The 20,957-nt window shown below is 44.4% G+C and overlaps 1 protein-coding gene across 1 annotated transcript in view; it reads right to left on the reverse strand.

Moving 5' to 3' along the window:
- HSPA4 (heat shock protein family A (Hsp70) member 4) overlaps positions 1–18,856 on the reverse strand; it is a 74,536-nt gene extending 55,680 nt beyond the window's left edge. Inside the window, exon 1 of the mRNA XM_040344618.1 lies at positions 18,612–18,856. Coding sequence (XP_040200552.1) covers positions 18,612–18,718 — 107 coding nt within the window. The 5' untranslated portion in view covers positions 18,719–18,856. The remainder of the gene's footprint in view (positions 1–18,611) is intronic.
- Between the last annotated feature and the right edge of the window lie 2,101 nt (positions 18,857–20,957).

Here is a 20,957-nt window from a genome sequence, read left to right on the forward strand (position 1 = left end):
AGGATGCCTTTAGTAAGGTCTCAAGCCTTTTATCCACAGGATCTTTGAACATGTGAATATTGTCCACTGGACATGTTAAAGCTTTATTGACACATGATATGGCTGCGTCAACAGTGGGGACAGCCCATTTTTTTGAAAACTCCTCCTCTAAAGGGTACATAACTGCGAACCTTTTAGGAGGCAGAAAAATCCTGTCTGGCTTAACCCAGTCCTGAAACATCAGGTCCTTTAACAAAGGATGGACCGGGAACACCAGGTTGGCTTGGGGCGCTTTTAGGGAGCCCAATGAGGACACAGCGGAGGCCAGAGGCTGAGGCAAAGGCATTTTAAAAGCTGACCGCACCATATCCGTTAAGGACTGAACCCACAATTTTTCTGCGTGAGAAGCTGAAAAAGGTTCTTCTATAGTAGAATCTTCAGAACCCAAATGGTCCAGATGATCCTCAGCCTGGTCTCCTGTATCTTCCAATTCCTCAGTGGAAAGGACATCTTCCTCAGGAGATTCAAACCTGGGAGACGGGGACCTAGCCCGCTTCTTCCCGGATAAAGAGGCCGTAATAAGAGCGGCCATCCTCTTTTCAAATCCACCCAAGGTGGAGGCTAACATCTCTTCCGTGACATAGGAAGGAGTTGGTTGAATAGGGCCCGCCATAGCACCTAGCAACCCCGATGGCTCACCCAGGGCAGCAACCTCCGGATCCTCCGGGGAGGTAGGGGCAGGTGGATTCTGGGAAATATCCTCCGAGCCCGATGGGGAACCCTTCGGCTTTTTAACACCTTTAGCATTTTTAGCGTTCCCTGCACCCTTAGGAGCCATAACAAATCTGAGATACTCCGCTAATATACAACTAACTGTAATAGCTGGAGAAAAACACACATTTAAATAAATGAGGAAAAAAATTTAGGCTAGGGTAATGTTAGACAGAAACTAAACTTCCCAAAACCTAACAAGAGATAGCAATATTGAGCCCCAAGGGCTTAATCATATCCTAATATTGCTTCCCTTAATGCTGGGCTAAGAGAGTACCAAATACTAAGTACTCTGACTGCTACTTAGTACACCGGCTTTTTAGAGAAAATATGAGCTTAAACAGCTCTTTAGCAAGGTGTGTACAAAAAAAAAAAAAAAAACGGCCACTAGGTGTCACTGTGTCAGCATAACATAGGCAAACCTATCCTGCTCAGCTCAGCATCGCTGCTCCGTGTCCCTTCACAGCCTTCAGCAAACTGACAGGCTAAATAGAGTTTTTCCCTCTGATGTACAGAGGGGAGGGAACTCCCTGGGCGTCCCCCGCCCCTCCACGCAGCGTCGGCGCCTATAACAGTGCGCGCGCACGCGCGCGCGCTCCCGACGCCGCTTTCAGGAAGCAGGAAGCAGAATCCATGTGGGGAGAGGAGCCCGGGAGCTGCTGGAGATACACAGACATCAGGAAGTAAGTAATTTAAACCTGACATGCTCCCTTTTACATTTCATGGAGCAAAACACCTTGTAGCAGCAGCAGCAGTCTATTAGCCCAGCCAGAGGAACAGTATACATGGGTGTTTGAGCCATCCAGTCATGCAGACTTTGTGGTTTCTCTTTTAGCCCATGCACAGAGGCATAAAAAAGGCTTTTCCCCAGAGTCCCCTGTGGGGAGCCCACTGACAAACCAAGTTCCGTAGGCCCCCCGCTTACCTTTCCACGCCGCAGGGTATTGCTCATGCAAGAGGCCCAATCTTCCCCCTTCACCGTGGGTATGGTCATAGACCTTCAGGGACCGGGGTCCAAGTCAGGAACACCACACACCTGGACCTATACAGCACTACTGGCAGCAGGTATTCATAGGTTAAAAAACCCAGTCCTGGAACCCAGAGTCCAGCCCTCCAAGGAGAGGCATTATAGGCAAAACCCCATCCACGAATTGGGGCCCGGGTACCGTCCACTTTGGCTATGAAGCACCTTGGACGGATCCGGTCGGCTGGCCCTGGTCCCAAGGACAAACTGCAGGCACAACCTTCAACGTGCACCAACACCTAAGACACTGGCGAAAAAACTGAGGTACTCCCACTATGGGTGGGGGTTATATAGGGAGGGAACTTCCTGTCGGAGAGTGCCAGTGTCCATCACCTGAAGGTACACTATATAACCCATATGTAATGGCTATGCTGCTCTGTGTCCCGTGATGTACGATAAAGAAAACGCAGTCAGTTACCCGTAGGCCTCGATGCGCCGAGAACAACAATACAGCAACAACCAAAAAACACACAGGCAGCGGAACAGATCAAATTTAAAATAGTTAGCAGATCAAAGAACTATAAAAACCTATGTAATTCCATAGGCTAGACTGAAAAGCTCAGTTTTTAAAAGCTTCCTGAACTTAAAAAGATCATTCTCAAGCCTTAATTTTAGAGGCAGGGAGTTCCAAAACTGTGCTCCCTGGACCGCACTCGTCCTCCCTCCGCATTTTTTCTTACGAAATTTAGGAATCACCAAAATTTCCAAATTAGCCGACCTTAAGGTACGGTTGGGCACATACTTAGTGAATTTTTCCTGCAGGTACACTGGCCCCTTGCCATGGGTAGCCCTGTGCACCATGCATCCAGTCTTAAACAGAACCCGTTCCTTCACGGGTAGCCAATGCAGGGCTCTCAGCGATGGCGTGGTGTGGTCACGACGACCAACACCCATGAGTAGCCTTGCAGCGGCATTCTGAATAAGCTGTAATTTGTGCATGATGTTATTAGGTAAACCCAAGTACAAAGCATTACAATAATCTAATTATTAGTAAAAATGGGTCACAAAACTTACCGATATTACTTCAAGGGGTTGTAACAGGGTGATGCCTGCAGCTGCAGGCATTGTCCCAGTACCGTTCTTTAGAGTAGATGGTCAGCTTTCTTGCAATAACAACCAATAAGGCTCAGCAGCATCTCAGCTGTCATTACAAGCAGTGGGAGGGGGAAAACCCCCTCTCGCTGCTCGCCCGAACTCTCCCATGCTACCAGCCAGCTGCCGAAGACCTGATGCTTTGTTAACCTCTGATCTAGTAACCCGGAAACAATGTCATGACATCACCTCTGAATTAATGGCATCTTAAAAAAGGTGCCAGTTTTCAAAAATAGGTATTAAAAAAACGCTGATCTTGACATTATGAATACTTTCAAGTGCAGGGAAGAAATTTTGGGTCGTATAGACCCCCTTCATTAAGAATACCAGTCACTGCCTATTACTGTCACAAGGGATGTTTACATTCCTTGTGACAGCAATAACAGAGAAACATTTTGTTTTTTTAAATGTACAGAATATCGGCACATAATATTGGCCAGATAGGTGGCCGAAGTTTCGGTATTGTATTGGCACTGAAAAAACTATCATAATTACCTAGGTGGATGAAGCATCGGTCTGATTCTGCATCTGTCCCCCGGCGTCTCTGCACTGAGAACAGAGTGATCGAACACCGCCGATGGCTAAGGTCTCTCGGCTGTCAATCAGCAGCTCTCCTGCTCTGCTCCTCCATGCTAACTGGAGTGCCGAGTTGTGGAGGGGTGGGGAGCGGCCATCTCAGGGGCTCACTTAGAGGCTGAGACAGCCGTAAAGTCCAGGATCCAGACTTCCAGCGTTGTGATGACGCGGGGCCTGGACTGATGTGTGACATCAGCAGAGAGCGGACTTCAGACCACTCTCTGCTTAAAAAGGGTCACAGGAGTGCAAAACTTTTACCCTTAAAAATCTCCATAGGCGACGTTTAAAAAATTCTACAGGTTGCATGTTTTGAGTTAGAGGAGGTCTAGGGCTAGAATTATTGCTCTCGCTCTATTGATTGCAGCGATACCTCACTTGTGTGGTTTGAACACCGTTTTCATATGCGGGCGCTACAATTACGTGCAGGGTTCTGCGCGCAAGCTCGACGGGGCGGTTTAAAAAAAAAAAAAAGTTTTGTTTTCTTATTTGACTTGATTTTATTTATTTTAACACCGTTTAAAAAACAAAACAAAAAAAAACAAAAGGGATGACAGGTCCTCTTAAATATGACATCTGGGGTCAAAAAGACCTCAGATTTACACTAAAATGCAAAAAGACATCAACAAATAAAAATAAATAGACGCATGGGCAGAAGTGACGTTTTCGCCCTGCTATGGTTTGGAGACGGGTGGGGGCCATCTTGCCCTCACTCATATCCATGCCACAGAGGGAGAAGGACCCCTCTCCCGCTGCGGATAACTGATCTTGCGGCGAATCCACCGCAGAGACCACCATTATCGTTTACAGGACCGGCCATGTAAAAGATGTCTCTCTCTGTTGTGGCAGCAGCTGCTGCCTTTACCAAGATATCCATCTTTAAAGTGCCAACGTATATGTACATGAGCCGGTCCTAAGTGGTTAACCTCTCCTAAATGAGGCAACTTGACAGTTAGAAACCGACGTCTAAAACCGTCCATTTAGCTGTGTTTACATCTAGGAGAGTTTTAAAATAAACAAAAAAATAAAATAAAAAAATTAAAAAAAATATTTTGGGCTTAAATGAAAAAAAGTCTATAAACGAAACACTGCTAAATGCAAGTTACCGCCTTTACAGGGCGTTACAGGGATTTGGCATTTCAAATGCCTCTGAACTGCTTCTGAATGGATTTTTCTTTTTGCGTTCCAAAAAAAATGCTTCTAAAACTCAACTGCCTATAAAAAGGACTATACAAGACCACCCTGTGTACATGTACTGAGAAGATAACAGAGGAGCGTTTAGGAGCAGCTGAAAAAAAATGACCAACTGCTCCTAAACATCCGTTTACCAGCAGTAGTGTACATGAGGCCTAACTGAAGTTATATTGTGTGGTGAGGGTTAGGAAACAAGACCGGGAATTGATTTTAAGAAACAGGTAAAGAAAGGTGTGTTCATCAAGAACTATACATTACCTAACCTGCCAACTGCAGCGTCATGACTCAGCCCTTGGGATTTGTCCAGCCCTGTCTGGGCACAGATAAGTATGTGCACATTGTACTCTGATAGTACACATGTCACGGAGAGAAACAGTCTCAATACACAATAGAAGGAATTGCTGCAGTTGGTAAAGTAATGTAGACATATGAACGTGGAAGAGTAATTGCTCAGCAAAACACACATAGGAAACCTGTCATTGGAGAAAGATATTGGTTGCCATTACTGACCTATTGCCCTACTGATGCCTGTTGGTGTGCTGCATTGCTATTCATTCTTAACCAAGATATCTGCACTGCAATAAACCACAATGCATTGTGTATTGCATTACAAAAACAGCATATGCACCCATTTGGGTGCATCAGGCAGTCCATTTAACTACTTGCCGTCGCCGCACCGTCATAATACGTCCACAAGGTGGCTCTCCTAGGCGAGATCACGTATTATGACGTCCTACCCTTTAGCCGCCACTAGGGGCGCACGCGCGCCGCCGGAGGCGCGCGCACGCGCCCCCCGCTCGCCCCCGACTCCCGTGCGTGTGCCCGGCGGGCGCGATCGCCGCCGGGCACACGCGATCGCTCGGTACAGAGCGGGGAACGGGAGCTGTGTGTGTAAACACACAGCTCTCGTTCCTGTCAGCAGGGGAAATGCTTTTCTTCGGTTCATACACTGTATGAACCGAGGATCAGTGTTTCCCCTAGTGAGGCCACCCCCCCCCCACAGTAAGAACACACCCAGGCATACTTAACCCCTTCCCCGCCCCCTAGTGTTAACCCCTTCACTGCCAGTGGCATTTTTATAGTAATCTAATGCATTTTTATAGCACTGATCGCTATAAAAATGCCAATGGTCCCAAAAATGTGTCAAAAATGTCCGAAGTGTCCGCCATAATGTCGCAATACCAAAAAAAAAAATCGCTGATCGCCGCCATTACTAGTAAAAAAAATATTAATAAAAATGCCATAAAAATACCCCCTATTTTGTAAACGCTATAACTTTTGCGCAAACCAATCAATAAACGCTTATTGCGATTTTTTTTTACGAAAAATATGTAGAAGAATACGTATCGGCCTAAACTGAGGAAAAAAAATGTTTTTTTATATATTTTTGGGGGATATTTATTACAGCAAAAAGTAAAAAATATTCATTTTTTTCAAAATTGTCGTTCTATTTTTGTTTATAGCGCAAAAAATAAAAACCGCAGAGGTGATCAAATACCACCAAAAGAAAGCTCTATTTGTGGGAAAAAAAGGACGCCAATTTTGTTTGGGAGCCACGTCGCACGACCGCGCAATTGTCTGTTAAAGCGACGCAGTCCCGAATCGCAAAAAGTACTCTGGTCTTTGGGCAGCAATATGGTCCGGGGGGTAAGTGGTTAAATGAAAGGGCTGCTTTAATGAGATCTCTCTCCTGCAATACAAATACACCTACCTGCTCAGTCTCCGTGGCATATAAACTAAGCTGTGCATGTGAGAATGTGTACTGGGATGACCAACTCTGACACATGTGCAGGGGATAGGTCGTCCCATGCTGGCCAATAAAGATGCCGGCACAGGACCCTTTACCAACTTCTGTCGGTTAGAGAGGTGGTAGGTGTAGTGACTTTAGTTCTGCTTTAACAGAACGGTCCAGCAAAAGTGGCAGATAGAGGGTTGACTAACCCCAGGTTTCTCAACCCGTGGTATCCCTTGAGGGTACGCACAGTGCTCTCACTGCGCTGTTGCCCGAATCCCGTGCACACACAGTCCCCGGCGGCATGTTATAGCAAGTCGGGGTGGGGGGGCGTGGGTGTTATGCCAGCAGCAGCTGCCCAGGGTCTTGCCATTATAATTGTGCCCATCGTGCTGCCCGCAAGATGTTTTCTCAGCCCGAGCTGGCTGATAAGGTTCTGTGGCTGGCCCCATTACTTTCTCTGGATAGGGGTACTTTTTTTTTTTTTTACGAAAAGGAAAACTGTTGTGGTATCTGCTAAGGCCCCTTTCACACTGGGGCAGGGGCAGCGTCGGCAGTAAAGCGCTGACATTTTTAGGCAGCGCTTTACCGCCAATTTTGCGGCACAATTCAGGGTTTTCACACTGGAGACACAGCTCAGGTCAGTTTGCAGGCGCTATTTTTAGCACAATAGCGCCTGCAAAACGACCCAGTGTGAAAGGGGTCTTAGTTTTAACTCGTTACTGGCAAGATCACGAGATGAAAATAAATGATAAAAAAGAAAGTCTAAAAAAAGAAGACGAATGTACCTACCATGATGAAGAATTGGTAGTTGCAATATATACAAATTTTGCTTTTGGGATTAGATACACTTTAAAAACGAATAAAGGAGCAACGATTGTGACAATACAAATCCATTTGTCTTTTACTGCAGCAGAGTATAATGCAATTGAAGGGGAATGAGGCAACTGTTGGACCACAATATGTGTGCAATGCTTAATATGTGCAGATTATCAGACTCCCAGCACTGAGCACAGATGTATTACAATGTAGGGCTGAAACAACTCAATTTAAATCGATTTTGAAAATAGTTGTCAACATTATTTGTTTACATATCAGAAAATACAGTGCAACACTTTTACAGCTCAATACACCATTCATACATGTCAGTATACACAGCTCAGTACACCATTCATACATGTCAGTATACACAGCCCAGTACACCATCCATCCATGCATGCATGTCAGTAAGTGCCTGAAAATGTGTGAATGTGAGAGGAGTGATGCCTCATGGGACATGTAGTCCTGGGCAGGAGAAGGAATGAAGTGATTCTTACAGGCAGAAGATTTTTTTTTTTTTTACCTTGCTATAGGGGCACTCTGAAGGCAAGAGGAGCGCAAAAGCACTGGTGGGGACCCCAGAAGAGGAGGATTAGGGCTGCTCTGTGCAAACCATTGATCAAAGCAGGCAAGTATAACTGGATTTTTAGTTTTAAAACAAACCTATGTTTACAATCACTTTGAAGGGGTTGTAAAGGTTTGTTTTTTTATTTTCTAGATAGGTTCCTTTAAACTAGTGCATTGTTGGTTCACTTACCTTTTCCTTCAATTTCCCTTCTAAATGTTTTTTCCCCCCCTTTCTCTGAATTTCTCACTTCCTGTTTCTCCTCAGTAAGCTTTCCACCATCATCCATGGGGGCTAGTCAGCCAGAACAGCTTACTGAGGAGGAACAGGAAGTGAGAAATTCAGAGAAAGAAAACAAAGAAAAAAAACATTTAGAAGGGAAATCGAAGAAAAAGGTTAGTGAACCAACAATGCACCCTTTAAGGGCTCTGTGCGGGCAAGATGACCCAGAGAAGCTGGAGGCTGATAGTCTGGAGGCAAAATAAGGCATTACAATTACATTTAAAAGTAGGAGGTGCACTGAAATTTCAGCTGCCGAAAATGGTCACCGTCGGCAGTCTCTGACCGTCTCCGGTATCACGTGTGCTAGATTGCAGACATAATACAAGAGATGGTTAGAGATTGCATTTTTCTTGCACTAAAAAGGTGCCAATAATGTCATATTAAAGTTATTATTAAATTAAAAAAAGACTACAGTGGAACCTTGGATTGCGAGTAACGCGGTTAACGAGCATTTCGCAACACAAGCTTTTTTTTCTTCAAGATCCTGACTCGGTTTACAAGTGTTGTCTTGCAAAACGAGCAGGATTCAATCCTCTGCAGTGTGCAGTATCACATTTGGCCAGAAGTGTGGGGGCACCAGTGACACTCAGTCATTCAGAACAGTTCTGAAACACTCGGAAATATTCTGTTCCTGAGCCTTTCCCACTGCAAATCCGAACAGTGTTAAAGCATGCTGCTGCTACTAAACGTCTTATGCTGGCCATACACTTATCGATTTTTGGACGAGAATATTCATACAAAAATTCTTTGTACAAGTCACTTGCTTTTAACATTTAATTTTAAAATGAATGCAGTTTCTGAGAAAAAAAAATAAAAAACATATACACTGTCCAAAAATGTGTTTGAGTTTTTTTTCTTTTTATTATTCAGCTTCTTTGAATTCTCCCATTACTGCAGTCAAAAACGACCGCCAATTTGAGCCTACTAACGATTAGAAAATCGAGCGAACATTCGTAAAACAAAAATCTGTAAAACAGCAGTTTCCAATTTTTTTTCTTTATTAACCACTTCCATACAGGGCACTTATACACCTTCCTGACCAGACAAATTTTCAGCGCTGTTGCACTTTGAATGACAATTGCGCGGTCATGCTACACTGTACCCAAACTAAATTATAATTTTGCTCCCACAAATAGAGCTTTCTTTTGGTGGTATTTGATCACCTCTGGGATTTTTATTTTCTGCAAAAAAAATAAAAAATACGAAAATGTAGAAAAAAAAATTTTTTGTTTCAGTTACAAAACATTGTAAATAAGTAAGTTTTCTCCTTCACTGATGGTACTGCACTGAGAGGCACTGATAAGGTGGCACCAATGAGGTGGCACTGATAGGCAGCACGGATGGGCACTGATAGGCGGCACTAATGTACTGTAATGTGTTGTACTAATGCAGGGCTCGACAAATCCCGGGCGCCAGGTCGCCATGGCGACTAGAAATAGGGTCCTGGCGACTTGAATTGGAAGGGGGGGGGGCAAAAAAAAATAAAAAATTTTTTTTTTTGAGCTGGAGCCATCTGGTGGTGAGCCGTTGGTATTACAAGTTATTACCACCAGATGTGAGCTGGCGCCATCTGGTGGTGGCCGTTGGTATTACAAGTTAAGCATTACAAGTTAAACAGCAATTCTAATGTTGTTTTTCACTATTTTCACTGCCATCTTCTTCCCTCTAATTAGAACCCCCAAACATTATATATATTTTTTATCCTAACACCCTAGAGAATAAAATGGCGATCGTTGCAATACTTTCTGTCACGCAGTATTTGCGCAGCGGTCTTACAAGCGCACTTTTTTTGTGAAAAAATTACACTTTTTTTAATTAAAAAATAAGACAACAGTAAAGTTATCCCCATTTTTTTTAATATTATGAAAGATAATGTTACGCCAAGTAAATTCATACCCAACATGTCACGCTTCAAAATTGCGTCCGCTCGTGGAACAAACTTTTACCCTTTAAAATCTTCATAGGCGATGTTTAAAAAAAATCTACAGGTTGCATGTTTTGAGTTACAGAGGAGGTCTAGAGCTAGAATTATTCCTCTCGCTCTACCAATCGCGGTGATACCTCACATGTGTGGTTTGAACACCGTTTACATATGCGGGCGCTGCTCACGTATGTGTTCGCTTCTGCGCGCAAGCTCGTCGGGACGGGGCGCGTTTTCTGGCTCCTAACTTTTTTACCTGGCTCCTAGATTCCAAGCAAATTTGTCAACCCCTGTACTAATGGATGCCAAGCAGTGCCAAACAATAATGCCTGCCAATCAGTGATGCCCATTGTGGGCACTGATTGGCATTCTTAATTTCTGATTGTCATCCCTGGTGGTCTAGTGTGGCATACCAGTGGTGGGCATCTCTGGTGGTCTAGTTGCATCCCTGGTGGTTCAGTGTGGGCATCCTCAGGGGGGCTGCGCTGATAATCGATCAGCAAAACCCCCCCTGTCAGAGCAGCAGCCGATCGGCTCTCCTCGCGTCTAACAGATGCGAGTGAGGAAAAGCCGATCCTGTGTCCAATCACGGCTGATCACGTGGTAAAGAGTCTCCGTCAGAGACTCTTTACCTAGATCGGTGTTGCAGGGTGTCAGACTGACACCCCGCAACAACGATCGCCGCGATGCGCCCCCCCGGGGGCACGCAGCAGCTCAATATCCTGAAGACATCATATGACGTCCAGTCAGGATATTGAAACCACTTTGCCTCCGTCATTTTGCAATAAGGCGGGCGGCAAATGTTAAAAAAGAAAAAGAAAAAAAGAACGCCGAGTCTGATGATATGTACCAGATTCAGCCTCTAATAAAATGTATATAATATATTAAATAAAATAAATATGTTATTCGTAGATATTGTTAGCTATCCATATAGCTGGTTATTTACATCGCATACAGCTGTTCAAGAATAAAGTGTATTTTTTTTTTAAATCTTTACATATTAAATTACCAAACTTTTTTTTGTTTTTTTATCCATTTAATCGAAACAATATTTGGCCAACTAATCGATTATGAAAATAATCGTTAGTTACAGCCCTATTACAATGTTTATCACACATTGAAGTGAACCCAAACAATTGTGATGCGTTGCTTTTCAAGAATGTGTGCAGTGCACAGACTGCAGTGCCATTCAGTTTGAACAGCATCCCAATGAAACTGGATGAATATAAATAACACATTGTGATGTGTTGGAAAGAATAGCAGTTCCAATTTCAGGTCTGAGTGGTGCAACATAGGGCACACTTATGCACCACAATGGATTGGATAGTTCTGAATGGGTTAAGCATAACACAATTACACTGCTACTCCTATTACATGTTTATTACTGAATCTACTCCATCATTTCAAATACTTTATTTAAAACACAAACAAAACAAGCATTTCTATTAAGCCCTCATGTACACTGCTGCTGGTAAACGGATGTTTAGCAGCAATTGGGCATTTTTTTTTTCAGCAGTTCAGGCAGGTGTAGCATTCACTAGGGCAATGAAAAGTAGGATTCTTATCATGGTGTGCCAGCTTTGTGGCTCAAGTCTTGTATCAGTTACTAGGGCACTGCAATATAAAAATGTGCAATTTTTATTGTGTAAATAAAGATGTCATCATTTAAATACAAAGGACTCCTGCTTTGTTAAAGTGGAGGTTCACCCGGAAATGTAAATTTTTAACATTAGATTGAGGCTCATTTAGTCAAGGGGAATCGGGTAGTTTTTTTTAAAAACGAAGCCGTACTTACCGTTTTAGAGAGCGATCTTCTCCGCCGCTTCCGGGTATGGGCTGCGGGACTGGGCGTTCCTATTTGATTGACAGTCTTCCGACAGGCTTCTGACGGTCGCATCTATCGCGTCACGATTTTCCGAAAGTAGCCGAACGTCGGTGCGCAGGCGCAGTATAGAGCCGCGCCGTATAGAGCCGCACCGACGTTCGGCTACTCGTGACGCAATAGATGCAACAGTCGGAAGCCTGTCAATCAAGTAGGAACGCCCAGTCCCGAAGACCATAACCGGAAGCGTCGGAGAAGATGCATCTCTAAAACGGTAAGTACGGCTTCGATTTTTAAAAAACTACCCGATTCCCCTTCACAAAATGAGCATCAATCTAAGGTTAAAAAAATTCCGGGTGAACTCCCGCTTTAAGGCAGGGATAAAAGTATCGATACCATTAGTTTGCAAGGATGGGTTCACACTGAATTTGGATGTGGCTCATCAGGGGTCTGGTGCGTGCCTGTTCTCCGTTTCAGAGATGAATTTGGCCCAAATTTTTGCCTGAATTTGAACCTGAAACAGAGTCAAAGACGCACAGGACCGTTGTGCAATCCGCTCCACAGCTGCCCTGGAGATAAGTGAACCAGCTCCATTAAAGGGGTGTTCCAGACATTTTTAATATTTATTAAAAGTCAGCAGCTACAAAAAGTCTAGCTGCTGGCTTTTAGAAAACATACTCACCTGCTCCACGTTCCAGAGACACGCCGGCCAGGGCTCCGCTCCTCTCCTCTCCCTACCCTCTCCGGCCTGCGTCTTCATTCTAAGTGTGGGCACCTGGCCGTTACAGTTTTTCGGCTTCACGGCCGGGCACCAACTGCGCATGCGCGAGCGGCGCTGCTCCATCCGACTGGACAGGCGATCACCTGGGATCTGTCACGTGTCCCAGGCGATCGCCTACAAGGAGGAGCTGCCAAAAGGCAATACAACTATTCGCCTTAGCAGCCCCTCGACGGAAGGAGGAAGTGGGACAGGAAGTCTCACTCCTTCTGAAGCCCCCACTCCGCCCCCAAAAAAATTACATGCCAAATGTGGCATGTAAGGGGGGGGAGGAGTGGATTAAGCGGAAGTTCCACTTTTGGGTGGAACTTTGTTTTAAGAGCTGGTCACAATTGCCTGTCATGTAGGGGAAACCCACATCCAATTCCCATAAGTGTGAACCCAGCCTGAAGTTTAAATAGTTATGTCTGGGTTCTTATACATGTCACACAAAGAATTCCTGTAAGTTTGCTCTGCTAGAGCTTTAGGTGATAGAAAAAAAAAAAAAAAGTTTACTTTTTCTCTTTGAAACTAAAAACATGTCATTCTTTCTACTCTGTGCTCTGGCAAAATGACAGCATGTGCAAAAAAGGCCTCCTTAACTTGATACTTACCTTTCACTGTCGCCTCTCCAGCACTAAAATCCCCATGGTCAGCCCTAATCTAAATCTAAAGCCTCGTACACACAATCGGTTATCACGTTCTCTTCTTTCCCGCCGCGATTCTCTGCGTTTTTTTGCTTTGCTTTAAAAAATGTTTCCTTTAATGTTAACCACATCAATACCAGGCACTCCCCAATGCCCCCCCCCCCCCCCGGACAATTTTTTTACTTTCAGTGTTGTCGCATTTTGAATGACAATTGCGAGGTCATGCAACACTGAACTCAAACTAAATTTTTTTAAATTTTAATCACACAAATAGAGCTTTCCTTTGGTGGTATTTGATCACCTCCGCGGTTTTTAATTTTTGCGCTATAAAACGAAAAAAGACCGATAATTTCTAGACAAAAAAAGAAAGAAAGGAAAGAAACCGATGGGAAGCACTGATGAGGAGCTAAAGACAGGCATTAGTGAGTGGCACTGGCATCCATTTATTATGGGGACAGGCTGGCAGCTGATGGGCACCTTTTAATGGGGGCTGTGCTGATGAGCACAGACCCCCCCCCCCCCCCTCTGACAGGGAGAGCCATTTATCGGCACTTCCAAGTTCAAACGATGATCAGCTGTGATTGGTCACAGCTGATCACGTGGTAAGAAGCCTCTGTCAGCGGATTCATACCACGATCAGAGTTGCTGTGTGTCTGTTCGGGTCAACACAACCACTTTGCCACCATCATTCTGTTATATGGCAGGTGTTAAGTGGTTAATTTTAGTTTTTCTAGTTTGACATTTTTATTACCTCACACCTGGCCTCGGAACAATCAGAGACTTCCGGGTCCGCCGAAAATCTCTATCGTCAGCATCTGGCGCCAGTGGTTCCCTTCTCCGACTCACCGATGGCAGGGGTGAGTCGGTAGAAGCACCAGAAAGCTGCGGGGAGACAGACACGTTCCCTGTCACCGCCTGTAAGAAGTATCAAGCGACTAAATCGCTGCTATGATCGTTCTGATGGTGAATCGCTGGCTGAAAAAAAAATATATATATATATATGAAAGGTCTGCAGCTGCATCCATCATTCAGATGCCATTGCTTAAACCTGACATCATATGACGTGGGATAGTGGTTAATAGAACATCTCCTAGTATTATATATTTTATTTTTTGCACACAAATAGAACTTTCTTTTGGTGGTATTAAATCACTTTCTGTTTTTATTTTTAAACATGTTATACTTACCTCCTCTGTGCAAGGGTTTTGCACACAGGGGCTCCGATCCTCCTCTTCTGGAGTCCCTCAGTGGCACGCCCAGATCTTCCTTTTCTCGAGTGCACCAACGTTGATCTGCATTCCAAGGGGGCACTCTGTTGACACAGACAGCAGGACTCTGCCCCCCCTCCCATGTCACTGGATTTAATTGACAGCAGTGGGAGCCAATGGCTCCCGCTGCAATCAATCCAATGAGGACCCGAGACAGAAGCTGGAGCTGCTGTGCTCGTCCCTGGAACGATCGGGTTCAGGTAAATAAAGGGGGGGGGGGGCTGCTGCACTACAGAAGAAGGTTTTTCACCTTCATGCATAGAATGCATGAAGGAGAAAAAAGCTTGAGGGTTTGCAACCCCTTTAACCACTTGCTGACCAGCTGCCGTCATACTGCGGCAAGGTGGCACACCCCGCGAATCGTCTGCTTGGGGAAAAAGCGCTATTATGGATGCCCGGGTGCTCCCATTAGCCAACATGGGAGCCAATTAGCGGGTGGGTCAAACTCAATGTCCTGGCCACCCACGATCGTTCCCCGCAGTGACAGTATGGTGTAGAGCTGCACAATTAATCGTCAAGAATCGTTATCGCGATATTTTTCCCGTTGCAATTCTTGACACAAGGTTTCACAATCTTTGACATGAAAAGAATTTTCTCTCTGCTCTCAGCCAAGTCAAAGTCTGGGCAGCCTGCCAAGTTTTGAAAACATTGTATCACATCAAAGGAATAAACTTCTATATGTAATTTAGGGAACGTTTAACCACTTAAACACCAAACCTTTTTCTCACAGCTCTGTTCAAGTTAAAATCCTTATTTTTTTTGCTAGAAAATTACTTAGAACCCCCAAACATTATATATTTTGTTAGTAGAGACCCTAGAGAATAAAATGGCAGTTGTTGCAATATTTTAGTTTGCACAGCAGTCTTTTTAAATGCAATTTTTTTGGAAAAAATTACTTTAATGAATTTAAAAACTAGACAGTAAAGTTGACCCATTTTTTTTTTTGTATAAATATAAAAGATCTTACGCCGTGAGAATATCGTGATCTTCATTCTAAGCAAAAAAATCGTGATTCTCATTTTGGCCAGAATCGTGGAACTCTAGTATGGTGCTCTGCCTGTGTAAACAAGGCATATCTCCGTTCTGACAGGGGAGATCACACAGATCCTGTCCTTCTGCCAAGTGGGAAGATGGTTCTGTGCGTTTCCCCAGTCACACAATCCCCTATACCAGTGGTATCCAAACTGCGGCCCGAGGGCCGGATGCGGCCCTTTGCTTGCCTTTATCCGGCCCTTGGGGCACTATCCCTCCCACTGATACAAGACACTATTCTGCCATCTGACACCGACATTGGAGCACCATTTCTCCCACTGACACAACTAATAGAGCACTATTACTCCCTATGATACCAGCAATTGGGCATTATTCCTCCCCCTAATACCAGATGTTTACTAACAATGATGCCAGGTACATTTCCACTCCCGCTGGCCAAAGTCTGGCCCTCCAAGAGCCTGAAGGACAATAAACCGGCCCTTTGTTTAGAATGTTTGGAGACCCCTGCCCTATACAGTTAGAAAACACAAACAGGGGACACATTTAACTCCTTGATCGCCACTGATTTTTAACGTCTTCCCTTCCAGTGTCATTAGTACAATGTGAGCATCTATTTTTAGTACTACTGTAATGTTGCTGGTTACAAAAAAAATATAGTGTCACTTTGGCGACTGAACTGTCTGCCACAATCCCACTAAAAAAAAAAAATCACTGATCACCATCTATATGGTCCCCAGTTACAAACTAGGGTTTGTACTCAAGTTGAATCTGTTTGCAAGTCTAAACAGGAAAAAAAAAAATGAAGTGTAGCTCCAGCCAAAATAAAAAAAAAACACTATTTAAGCTTTTTGGATAGCATTGGGTAGGTTCAACACCCCTGTAACATTTTGCGGTCTGTGCCCCTGTTCAGAAGATTTCACCTCACTTTCTGCCCCAATGACAATTGGATTTTGAAAATTTTGGGTTGTTGTGGAAACAAGCCTTGGTGATAAAGCATCAGTGGAGACACCTTTTTCCCCATAATAACTCTTATGCCACATACACAGGATTGGAAATTCCGAAAAGAAAACCGATTATTTTCTGGCGGAATTTTGGCTCAAACTTGTGTTGCATACATACGGTCACACAAAACTCCGACCGTCAAGAATGCGGTGACGTACAACGAGCCATGAAAAAATGAAGTCCAATGATTCCGAGCACGCGTGTTTTTGCTCATCAGAATTGCATACAATCGGAATTTCCGACAAGAACTTATCGCCTCGGAAAATTAGAGAACCAGCGCTAAAAATTTTGCTGTCGGAAGTTCCGTCAGAAAAAGTCCGATGGAGCCTACACGCGGTCGGAATTCCTGACCAAAAGCTCACAGCAGACTTTTCTTATCGGAATTTCCGATCGTGAGTATGCGGCATTACAGGAATGAATTTACTCACTTCCTGTTGTCTCCCTCCGTTTGTCTAGATATAGATATATATAATTTTATTATAATACAGGATTTCTATAGTGCCAACAGTTTGCGCAGCGCGCTTTACATCAGGGAAGACAGTACAGTCACAATACAAATCAATACAGGAGGGATCAGAGGGCCCTGCTCGTTAGAGCTTACAAAATACATATACATTTTCGTGTTCGGTTAATCGTTTTTTAATCTACTAATTTCAATTATAACCCACAGATCTCTCCCCCACTGTATAGGGTGATTAGTGCTTGCTTGGTCTTACCAGAGAAGCCGGCCAAACACGAGCCGTTGAGGCCTGGTGATGACGCAAGTGCGCTGCTCTAGGCTCTCCTAGGCCGCCGCCGGGTGGACCAAGATGGCCGCCGCTCCGGGGGCTAGGCCGAAGCCGCGGCCTTACCTATGGCCCGAGGAATCAGCGGAGCGCCGCAGATCACGTGGTGTGCCGATCTGCATATGGTGACCCGTTCAGATCATGGATCATTTACGATCCGTTGCACCACTAGTACCGATCAAAAGAATTTTGATCAGTCATAAAAATTAACAATTAAAGGGGGTTGTAAAGGTTCGTCTTTTATTTTCTAAATGTGCATTGTTGGTTCCCTTACCTTTTCCTTCCATTTCCCTTCTAAATGTTTTGTTTTCTTTGTCTGAATTTCTCACTTCCTGTTCCTCCTCAGTATGGTGTTCAGTAAGCTGTTCTAAATGACTTTCCACCGCTCGGATGATGGTGGAAAGCTTACTGAGTAGAAACAGGAAGTGAGAATTTCGAACAAAGAAAAAAAAAAAACATTTAGAAGGGAAATCAAAGGAAAAGGTAAGTGAACCAACAATGTACTAGCTTAAGGAACCAATTTAGAAAATAAAAGATGAACCTTTACAACCCCTTTAATCAAGGAATATATATATATATATATATATATATATATATATATATATATATATATATATATATATATATATATATCCATTTGTGGAAAAAATGACAATTTTGTTCGGGTACAGCGTCGCACAATTGTCAGTTAAATCGACACAGTGTCGCACATCACAACAAGTGGCCTGGTCAGGAAGTGGGTAAATACTTCCCGGGGATCAAGTGGGTAAAGTAGCATGGTGCCAATCTGCAAAAAAATGGCATGATCATTAAGGGGGTAAATCCTTCCCTTGCTAAAGTGGTTAAAACGTGCGAGCTGGAGGAGTTTGGCTTCAATTTGTTAGTGGTTCTAAATCTGCTAATTTAATACTCCCCTCTGCTGTGACTCCTATGCTCATTCCTCCAGATTTGTGTCTCACGAATACAGGTGTTACTGGCCAGATCACCAGGTGGAAAACAAAAGGTGGGGAAACAAAGAAAATAAAACTAATGCTGCCACCACAGCTAAGGATCAGTAAGCTACAATATAATACAGTTTTGGGTTTAATAGTACTTTCATTCTGCGTTTTATCGGCCATTTGTTAAGCAGGTGAGAAGCAAACCTGAGTCACTGTGAGATTCCCTCCCATACATGAATGTAAGCCTATGGTGGGGGTGAGGCAATGTGGATGTACAATAAAGATGTCCTATATAATGAATATCTAGGCGATTATATGTGATGAGGAGAAGGTAGGAAGCCTGCCATGGGTGGGGGAGGGGGGGGCTTTGCCTCATGCACACCTCCCCTCACACGATAAGAAGCAATGACAAGGAGCAGGCAGCATGGCGGCGCCGGGTCTACTCACGGGGTACTGCGGTCGCTGTACTCATTGGCCACAGTCTCAATCCCTCCGGCTCTTGCAACCGCGACGTAGCAGCTCTGGAAGCCCAGGTCGAAGCCCACCACAGACATGACTGCAGCTGGGGGAACCGGTAGCGCACAACACGGGGAGGGGAAGACGGCAGAGCGGCCGCACTACACTCCTGCACGGGAAGATGAATGGAACCCTGGAAGATCTCGAAAGATCTCGCTGTCACAGGAGGAGGAAAAGCAAGAAGCAAGCGCCGAAGAATCTCGCGATAAATGGAAACGTCATAGCCTCAGGTTTACCCGGCCAATCCGCTCCTCCCTGCGCCTGCGTCTGGCCAATGAAAGGGAGGAACGGGTTAGCGCATCACTAGAACGAGAAGGAGGGCGCGAGGTGACGAATTCCCTCCTCACGTTGCGATTTCCCTTTCAAGGGGAGGGGGTGGGGCCACGCTTCTGAGGGTTGCGTCATACGTACGTTGATGCAGTTGCTACGGATACTGCAATGTAAGGGGAGGAAGGTCTGTCTCCCCCCTCTAGGCCTGACGTTAGACGCGCTATAAATAAACGGTGTTCTCTAATGAAGATGGCTCTGCTGGTTTTTAATTATCTCCGTGATAAAGTCTAACTCCAGCCAAAATAGAGTGGGAAGGGTACAGTTTCTATAAGAGTGTTATTTCTGCCCACCAGAGGGGAGATTTTTTCTCATTGCCGTAATTTGGGGCGCAAGCAGTATTAAAAAAAAAAAAACATTATCAGGAGTTCAATCCCTTCCTTGAATAACAATGTGTAGAGAACTTGTTAAAAATAGAAGATCCCTGTGGAGAGATTACCCATCACTCCTGTCACTTCCTGTCAAGACAGGAAGTGAAGGTAAATTACCTCAATACGGACAAGGAGGGAAATGAAAACCTGACCCTTTCCCACTCTGTCCAAAAGTAAATCAAACATTTTGGCTTGGAGCTCAGTTTAAAAGGATAGTTCACCTTTATAAAAAAAACTGTAGCCAAAAGCTGGTGTTCTGCCAAAAGATACAACTCGCCAAAATCTCCAACCACGTCACTTCCGTTAACTCTCCAGCAGCTGTAATTGGAGATTTCCACGAGTCGTCTGTTTTCACAGAACACTGGCAGCGTATACACTAAGATGCACTAGTCTGCCCACTAGTAACCAAAAACATGGGCGCCTCCAAGGCGGGCGACAACTTGTTTCCTACTTACCCAGTGTTCTGTCAAAACAGCCAAGTCGTCATGTACCAGAGTGTATACGCTGCCGGTTTTCTGTGAAAACAGGCAACTTGTCTAAATCTCCAATTACTGCTGAGGAAGAATCACCGGGAGTGACGTGGTTGGAGATTTTGGCAAGTTAGGGCTAGTTTACACATGCTTCAAAACATGGCTTCGGACACGATTTGTTAAAGCTCTCTGAACGCCAGTCAAAGCCCTAGTCACTAAATAAAATGGTTAGAATTTTGTACCATTTCCATACTTTACCTATTCCACTCCCAGGTTCTTTTTTTAAACGACTTCAGGCTATTGTACGCACCTTTATTTGGAAGGGGCTAAAACCTCGGATAAAGTTGGAAACGCTTTCAAAATTTAAGGAAGAAGGGGGTATAGGCCTGCCTGATTTTAAACTCTATCATTCTGGGATACATTTAGCTAGAATCTTGGACTGGAACTGTCATAGGGGGCAGAAGGATTGGGTTACATTGGAGGAAGCTTCCTCTACATTGCATCTTAGATTCCTACCTTGGACTCCTTGGGGGAAACTCCCGCAGAACTTGCGGCAGCATCCCTTGGTGGGGTCCACGCTCAGAGCGTTTCACATGATGATGAAACAGCATAAATTGTCCTCATGTCCCGGTCCGCTCACCCCTATTACTCGCAATCCGGATTTCCTGCCTGGGATGGACCTGCACTTTTCTGCACCCACGGACCAAACAATGCCCCTCTTAATGATACATTGTGTTGAGGCTAACACCTTAAAATCCTTTGACTCCCTAAAAAGAGATGTAAATCCCCAGAGCTCTCTTTCATTTTGGACTTACCGTCAGCTGCATAACTATATACAGGTCTCCCAGTTTAAAAAACAATTCTTTAGATCAATAACTCCGCTTTAACAAACTTGCCTGACTGGAGCTCCGGTTCCGAGATCTACTTCTCTCACGTACTCCTGGCTCCAATTAGACAGGGGGGGGATAGCGTCGGGATTACAAGTACAATGGGAAAAGGCGCTCAAAATAAGTTTTACAGATAAGCAATGGAAACGTGCCTGCATTTTTGTCCATAAGTGTGCGATTGGCACGAGAATGCAGGAAATGTCGTATAAGCTTTTAACACAA

Source organism: Rana temporaria, chromosome 3, assembly GCF_905171775.1.
Source record: "Rana temporaria chromosome 3, aRanTem1.1, whole genome shotgun sequence".
Lineage (NCBI taxonomy): Eukaryota > Metazoa > Chordata > Amphibia > Anura > Ranidae > Rana > Rana temporaria.